We start from the raw sequence: 7,994 nt of genomic DNA on the forward strand, positions 1-7,994 counted from the left end.
CACAGGCCCCGCCCCCCACAGCCAGTCCTCCGCAGCCCAGGCCTGACCCCGAGTACCCCCGGCACGTCCCCTGACGGGTGGGGAGTCAGGGGTCCCGGCTGCCCTCGCCACCCCCACCACGGAGCTGGCCCCTACGCCGCCCTCACCGGCCATCTGCTGCTGCTGCTCCCGGGCCTTCTCGGCGTCCGCCCGGAGGCTGGCATGGCTGGTCTGCGAGCGGCACAGCTCCCGGCTGACCTCATCCAGGCGCTTCTGCAGGGCCTCCTCGCTCTCCTTGTGAGACGCCTGGGGGCCGGTAGAGGGAGGAGGGCCGGGAGGATGCGGCAGGAGGTGGGCCCTGAGCCGGCTCTGCCGTCTAGAGCTCCTCACACCCTGCCATCCTGTGCCGATGACTTATATAAGCCTCCTGGATGACTTATATAAGCCTCCTGGAACCCTGCTAGAAAAGGTTAAGAGGCCACCCTGGACCCTGAAGAGCAGGCTCCTGGGGAAGAGGCCTCAGGTGAAGGCAGGACAGCCCCAGAAAGGCAAAGGCCCATTTTCACCTGAGTGTGGCACAGGGAGAGGCTTCCTACAAGCTAAACGTCCAGCCTGAGCTGGAGATTTCCCGAGGGGGCCTGGTAAAGGTCATATGTTTGTTAGGCAGTTCTGGGCAAGGCATCTGTGTGTGTCAGTGTGGTTAATCCCCAGCCACCCCAAGACACAGGTACCACCACCACACCCACATTACAGGTGGGGAAACTGCACCTCTGAAATCCAGGCCTCACTATCAATACCTCGGGGACTCTGTGACCTCAGAGAGAGGAGATGCTCGCGGCCTGGGAATTCCTGGCTACGGTGATGGTGACAACCCGGGCGCCAGAAGGCTCCAGCCCCAGAGGCACCAGGGCCACCCGACAGCCTTCAGAACGTAACCACCAGGCCCTCCCCAGGGGCTCTGATCTCACTGCTCAGGGTGGACCTACTTTACACCAAGTTATCCATCTCAATTCCACCCAAACAATCCAAACTTTGTTTATCTGTGCCTGTTCTTAGGCACACACACAGCGGTCTTACAATTTCGTGTCTGTCGTTCTAATCCCTTCCATAAAACAGCCCCACTGCCCCACACGCTACAGCCGAGAGCTTCAGTGACTGAGCAGAAACAGGTGCGAAGCTGTGTGGGTCTCCAGGGTTTCCTCGTCCTCCAGAGAAGTTACATGCACAGAAGTATGACAACTGCCCCACGCCCAGTCACCCTGCCCCGAAACAGGCCAGCTGGGGGATGCAGCACTCGTCGGGCCAATGAGCAGGGAGGCCCTGAGACTGAGGGGCCCACTGGTTGCTGCCCAGCGCCTATGGGGCAGGGAGGGGACAGTCTTCCTCCCTCTGGACAACAGGCGTCCCCCTGGGAAAATACGAGCTTCCGGGCCACATCCAGAGGCTGAGAAGAAAGAACACCCACCGGGCCTTGAAGCCAGAGGCCGCGCCCGCCGGCCTGGCTGCGGCCGGAGCTGTGACACCACACGTGTGGCAAGTGTGGGACGGTGACTGCTCTGGGGCTCAAACCCTGGCTGTGGGTGAACTGGCGGAGTTGCTGAACTTTGTGCGTCCAATTTCCTTCTGGGTAAATGACAGGTAATAACAGTATCTACCCCATAAGGTTGCAATGAGAATTGCCTGAGTTAAGCTTGTAAACGTTCAGAACAACGCTTAGCACACAGAAAGCACCCACTCTATGCCGACCAGGTATCACTACTAACAAGGCCAAGGTCGAGGGTTCCAGCCCCAGCCCTGCCTGGGTCCACTGCAGTCACAGTCACAGCTGAGAAGGGAGGACCCAGGGAGGCCGCGCGTAGAGCCTGGCGGGCAGGATTCACGGGCACCGAGGCGGCTGCCCCCGAACTCACCTGCAGCTGCAGGACCTGCTTCTCAAAGGCGGCCGCCTTGGCCTCCAGCGTCTTCCGCTGCTGCTCCTCCTGCCGTGCGGCCTCCGACTTCTCCACCAGCTCCTTGCTGACCTTGCCCAGCTCCTGCCGGAGCTTGGCCAGCTCTGCATTCTGCCTGCAAGACAGTCAGGAGGCCCCGCATGACGGACAGAAGAGGGCTCAAGTCAGCTCTCGCCAGCCCCGAGAGCCGCCCCGGGAGATGGGACCGGAGGTCTGAGCCCTTCCTCCGGGGCACCTGCTCTTTCTGAAGTAGCTGCCCGTCTTGGAGCCCCTCTGAGGCCCTCTATATAATCAGCCACGTGGATGTGACGTGTTTTGTTGAAGATGCTGTTTTACAAACGCGGTGGAGGGACCAGCAAAAGCCAAGGGCAAAATGTGCACTAAAGCAGCCCACGGAGCCCCTGACAGAAGTGGCTGATTCCTCACGGCTGGTCTGGGCCCAAATGAGCCCTGGGATGCTGCCCGCTCGAGTCCACACGCTGGATTCACTGGCCGACTGGACCACAGCCAGGCAGGGAAAGAGGCTGCAGCATCTCACACGAGACCCCTCAACGCTGCACAAGAGCTGGGTCTCAGGACCAGCGAGGAGGTTCAGGAGTGACGGAAGGAGATGTGACTGACAGCAAAATGGGCAGCTCCGGACCCGCCTTTCCCAGCATGAGGAGGTCGTCAGCGTGCCGCCTCCTTCACAGCACAAAAGACACCTATTCACGGCAGGACTGACCGTCCAGCCAAGAGACAGTACCAGACCAGGTGAAGGCGACAGAGGAGACGGTCCACAGCCCTGAGAGGCAGGAAACCTGGCCAATACCAGCTCTGCCCTGCTGCCTGGGGAGGGGAGATGTGGGCTCCCCGTCTGTACGGGGGAGGCCGCCCCAAAGCCCTCTGCGGGGCCCTCAGTGCACGCTTTCCAGGGCCAAGATTCGAGACTGGGGAGCCCACGCGAGGCTGGACTCCAGTACCAGGGATGGGGATGGGGGTGGGAGGCCAGCTGGGTGGCCCCTTGGGACCGACATGAAGCTCTGGGAGGGACGTGGGGACACCCGTCCCACACGGCAGAGTGTCCGCAAGCTGATGGAGTCAGCAGCCGCAACTCAGGGCCAGGCTTTAGAGCTGCCCCCAGGATGGAGCCAGCAGTGGACCCCACATGAGAAGGAGGCCAGTGTCCCTCCGTCCCCACAGTCACCTTCTGCCGTGACTGCTGAGGAGACCGCAGCCCCGGACCATCAACCTGCCAGCAGGTCAGGACGGAGACGAAGACAGGGACCCCTGAGAGAAGGGACCAGCGAGGAGGGTGGCCATCAACCTCACTCCGAGTCAGCGGGGCCGCCAGGAAAAGCAGCCTTGTGAGCACAGGCTTCGCTCCCGGTGCCGCTTGTGGGTGACACTCTTCCCACCTGCCCTCCCGCTACGGGCGCCTGCTCTCTCTGCTCCCGTCAGCCTCCTCTGGGGGAGAGGGGATGGTCTGGGGATAACAAGCACCCCAGAAATCCCTACAGGACACCCCGGACGAGAGAAGGCAAAGAAACGGGAACCAAGAGAAAATGCAGCGGGGCTTCCTCCTGGCCAGCCTGCTGGGGTGGTGGTGCTGAAACCAGGGGCACAGAAGACCCTGACCCCTGGGGAGTGGCCTCTGCCGGCTCACGGAGGCCTCCCGGCTTCAGCTCCTGAGCGGCAGACGTCCCCTCCTGCACAGGAGACCTGACCAGGGGGATTCAGGGCACTCAGGCTCACGGCAGGGCCCACACCACACCAGACCCTCATCTTGGATGGTCGGCCTGGCTCTGATACTCTGGGCCAGAAGCAGGGACACTGTGAAAATAGACATGAAAAAGTATCTGCTCTCCCAGCAAAGCCAGGACCTGAGGGGATCTGGTGACACGGATGCCGGGCATGGCTGGAGCTCACTAGCCCTCCCAGGGCCTGACCACGCGAGAGGTCGCCGGCCACGTGTTGAAGGCTCACTCCGGGCCCTCGGGGAGGTGCCAGGGTCCGGCCAGGGGCGCAGGGCTTACTTGCTCTCCACCTGGCTCGTGGCCTGGTTCAAGGCGTCCCTCAGGATGGAGTTCTCCTGCTGCAGGCGGGCCAGCTGCGTGTTGGGGCCATTCTCCAGCTGCTCCTGGAGCGTCCGGATCTGAAAGGTCATCCAAGGGGCATCAGAGGCCGCTCGGCCGGACAAAGAGAGCCACCTCGGAGCAAGGTTGGCAAGACCCCAGCCCGCAGACAAGAGCCCGGAGGGCTCCGCCTTCTCCCCCCGAGGTGGGGAGGCCCCCTCAGAACAGGGGCCGGAAAAGTGCAGAGCCGAGCACTCAGCCCAAAGCCCCAGATGGAGCTGGTGCGCTCTGCCCCGACCGAGGCTCTGAGACCCAGCAAAGGGCCACAAGCCACAGCCTATGGTTACCCCAAAGATGCCCGTTTCCTGCCCTCTGACCCCCTGTGGCGCGGCCCGCCGGAAGCGGAGTGCAGGGCTCTGACTGTGCAGGCCAGGGCTGGCCCGGCCCTCCGCTGGGGCTGTGCGGTTTTTCGGGCCTCTTGTGTTATGGCGTTCTCCCAACCTCGAGTGGAGGAGGTGGAGCCGGCATGACTCCAGGGTCATGAAGAGGCTGCGAACTTGACCCATGGGCCCCCAGGGAAAAGGACGGAGTGCTGACCACTTGGGACCAGAGTGCTTTCAGACAATGCTCTTTAACACGTGCATACGTCTTCCTGGTTATTAACGTTAAACACACACTCCATCTGGCCAGGTGAAACAACCCTCCCCCAAACAAACGCGATGGTGAGGGCCCCGTCCGCGGGCATCCGTGCCCGCCCTGCTGCCCACCTTGCCCTGCAGCCGCTGCACCTCCTGCACATGTTCCCGGTAGCTGGCCTGCATGCGCGCCTGCACGGCCGTGATCTCCTGCTCCCGGGCCACCAGCTGCTTTTTCACTTTGGCCTCCCCGGCTGCTGCCTTGGCCTTTTCCGCTGCCAGCTCCTGGGAGAAAGCAGAGGGCAGAGAGGCTGGTGAGGCGGGCGGGGGCAGCTTATCAGATGAAACCAAGACCATCACGACCCGGAACGTGACCTGGGGCCAGGAGGAGCCTGACCGCAGAGCCACGAGACCCCCGTCCTGAGCTCTCGGACAGACGGGAGCAGCCACGGCAGAGAACGGGCGGGGGATGAGGAGGGACCCCCGGAATCCCTGCCGGCCTGACAGGTGGAGGGCTGGCCATCAGGCCTTGAACACAGTGGGCACAGTGGATACAGGCAGGAGCTGGGCAACGTGGCATCCTGTCCCTGGGCTCTCCAGGGGCACTGGCTGAACCCTGCTGGGATTACAACACCCTGGTTTGGCTCAGTCCCCGACAGCCAGGCCCTAGAATGCCCTCTTCTACTTGAGTATCTCTGTCAGGACTGACAAGGCAGCAAGGCTTGATGGCCGAGGGGTCAGCCCACTCCTAGAGGGCCTAGGTCGCCGTGGACAGCCGCTCGGTCCACCGCCCTATCCCTGGAATGTCTGCTCCGGTCAGTGGGAGATGCCCACAATGAACACGGGACGCGGGGCCTGGGGACCCAGAGCCTCAGGCAGGGGCAGAGCGCAGGGTGGGAAGGGCTGGCCAAAGGACGGGGTCTCCATCATCGCAGATGGAATGGCAGTGGACGGAAACAATGGGGGAGCAGGAAGTGAGAGTGTGAGGAGGGACCTGTGCACCGGCCCCCGGGCGGAGGTGCTCTCTGTCGAGGGGGCCTCTAGCCAGACTGGGGCACAAGTCCCATGAGATTCAAGGCCCCTCCCCGTCCTGGGCAGTGGACCAGAGAAGCGGGAGAGCCTCCTCTTCTCCAGGCCGGGATGCTAGGGAGGTCTATCCCAAGTGGCCAGAGGGCCCCTCCCGTCTGAGATGGGACAGAACTGGAGGCCAGGGAAGGGCCGGGCTGAGCGGGTGGCCGCTGGGTGCCAGGGCGGCTCTGCATGCCTGGAGTTCCCTGGGACCATCTGGGACCCCTGGCCCCGCTCTTCAAAGAAATCCTCTTCCTGGCTGTGCCCAGGGCGAGGGCCCACAGGGGCAGAGGCCACTCGGACACGCATGTGTCTCGTTCCTTCAATCCTCTCAGTAAGGCGAGGCTCCCCATCTCTGGTTTGAAGCTGAGTTCACAGAGCCTCGGGGAGGACACGCTTTCGAAGGCCGAGAGCAGCCCTAAGCGACAGGATGGGCAGGAACCTGGGGCCTTGTGGGCCCACGAGGGTCCCAGGAGGGATGGTACGCGAGGTGCCCCTCCTCTGGCTGAGCTGGCCGCTCGGCGGGGATTCAGGGCTCCGGTAGGCTTCCTCTGACCCATGCCTGCCACCCTACCCCAAGCAGAACAGAGGCCCCTAAGTACACGGTCCAGCCCCTGATGAATAATCACGGCCACACAGAGGTGGCCCTCCGCCCACCATGCCGGATGCCCGGAGGCTGAGCATAGGTCTGGGGAAGGCCTTCCCCACCCTGAGCAGGCCTCAGGCAGTTCCGGGCATCCACCCAGCTCAGGGTGTAAGGATCCCAGTCTCCTGGGACAGGGTCCCCAGGCCACCAGGATTCAATGGGATTTCCCTTCCTTTTGCCCTGGGACTTTTTAAAGGCAAAGAAAGGCCAGATTTTCCCCAGGGTATCTGTTTCATCCTCCACAGCTTCTCTTTCTTCTAGGAGCTCAGAATCCCAGGACTCCTCCTGTCTGTCAAATTCTTAATTCAGTTGCAATGGTCAGACTTATTTTCTTGAAAGGCACACCTGCTGCTGGGGGCCAGAGCCCCATTTCCTCTGACTGAACGGAGAGGCACCGTCACGACACCACCAGCCCAGAAACTCACTCTGCTCCCCAGGCCGAGCGGGCCCTGCACCGTGAATCTCCCGAGGTGGCTGAGGCGTGGACTGGAGCACCCCCGCCCTGAGAGTCTCCTTGTCCACGGAGGATTCAGAGCCCAGCCTCTCGGGCCCGAGTGAGGACAGGATGGGGTCCAGCCCAGAGTGTCACCTCGGGACAGAGGCCCCAGTGCCCAAGCAGATGACAGCTGGAAAGACGGTTTTCCAGAAGGACGGCTCTGGAGCCACGTGTGGTTCCTCAAATCCCTGAACACGTCCCCGAAGACGCTCAGAAACCAGGATGGAGGTCTCAGGACGCCCGAGCCCGTGAACTGGTGCCCGGAATGGTCTTTGAACCCAACTCTGTTGACTTCACCCACTTGCAAGGTGCCCACTTAATCTGGCAGACAGTCCACACGGCCTCTGTGTCCTTTAGCCACAGATCACAAGAAAAGGAATTCACCAAAACCTTCTTTCGCAACCACAAAAGCTTCTGTACAAGGACAAAGAAATTGTGATGGGAACTAAACAAGAAACGCGGATCCTATCCACCCACCCCCCAGCTCCTGGGATGATCAAGTTAGTCGGAACTTCTACATTCTCAGAAGTTTCTCATGTAACTTTACTCAACGGTGCTAGGCTGGAAGACGTGGCACAGCAGTGGAATCCCCTCCGCTCTGCTTGAAACTCTCAACAGAGAAATGCAGGGACTCAGCATCCATGGACTCCAGGGCACAGAAGGACACATGGCGATGCCTGGGCCTCAGTGGCCCCTGCCAGGCAAGGTGACCTCTGAGCTGAGACAGGAAAATGGGGGCCCCGCCCTGGAGGGCTTCCTGAAGGAGGGGGCTCTTTCCAGTGAGCCAAGCGGTGAAGGGCACTCAAGGCTAATGCAGGAGCACCAGAGGCCCCGGGGAGGCAGTGAGGAGCAGGCGCGTTGGGCAGCAGACTCGGGTCTGAAGATTGGGAGCCACCTGCACTTGAAGAGGCAGCCCTCCCAGGGCCGCATAAGCGCTGAGAGCCCGTGAAGACCCCCTGCGGCTCAGGGAGGAGGATGCCGTGAGGCAGGCAGGGCCCCAGCTGGACGCACTGTCAGACGTCTTGCCTCAGAGCCAAGGCCTGGAGCCCCAGGGGCTGTGCCTGTGTCTCATGGCAGGGAGACCGTGCCTGGGCAGGGCTGGAAATGCGTCTGGTCGGGGAGGGGGAGGGCGAGGGGGAGGGGGGCTGGGGGGCAGCTGTGCTAGGG

The 7,994-nt window shown here is 62.2% G+C and overlaps 1 protein-coding gene across 2 annotated transcripts in view; it reads right to left on the minus strand.

Annotated features, from left to right (window-relative positions):
• RRBP1 (ribosome binding protein 1) overlaps positions 1-7,994 on the minus strand; it is a 38,147-nt gene that overhangs the window by 13,149 nt on the left and 17,004 nt on the right. For both annotated transcript variants that reach the window (XM_024753714.1, XM_024753713.1), the window contains exons 4-7: positions 4,750-4,902; positions 3,944-4,062; positions 1,890-2,043; positions 147-285 (exon numbers count right to left, since the gene is read on the minus strand). In XM_024753714.1, coding sequence (XP_024609482.1) covers positions 147-285; positions 1,890-2,043; positions 3,944-4,062; positions 4,750-4,902 — 565 coding nt within the window. The remainder of the gene's footprint in view (positions 1-146; positions 286-1,889; positions 2,044-3,943; positions 4,063-4,749; positions 4,903-7,994) is intronic.

This window comes from Neophocaena asiaeorientalis, unplaced genomic scaffold, assembly GCF_003031525.2.
Source record: "Neophocaena asiaeorientalis asiaeorientalis breed wild unplaced genomic scaffold, Neophocaena_asiaeorientalis_V1.1 scaffold302, whole genome shotgun sequence".
NCBI classification, from domain to species: domain Eukaryota; kingdom Metazoa; phylum Chordata; class Mammalia; order Artiodactyla; family Phocoenidae; genus Neophocaena; species Neophocaena asiaeorientalis.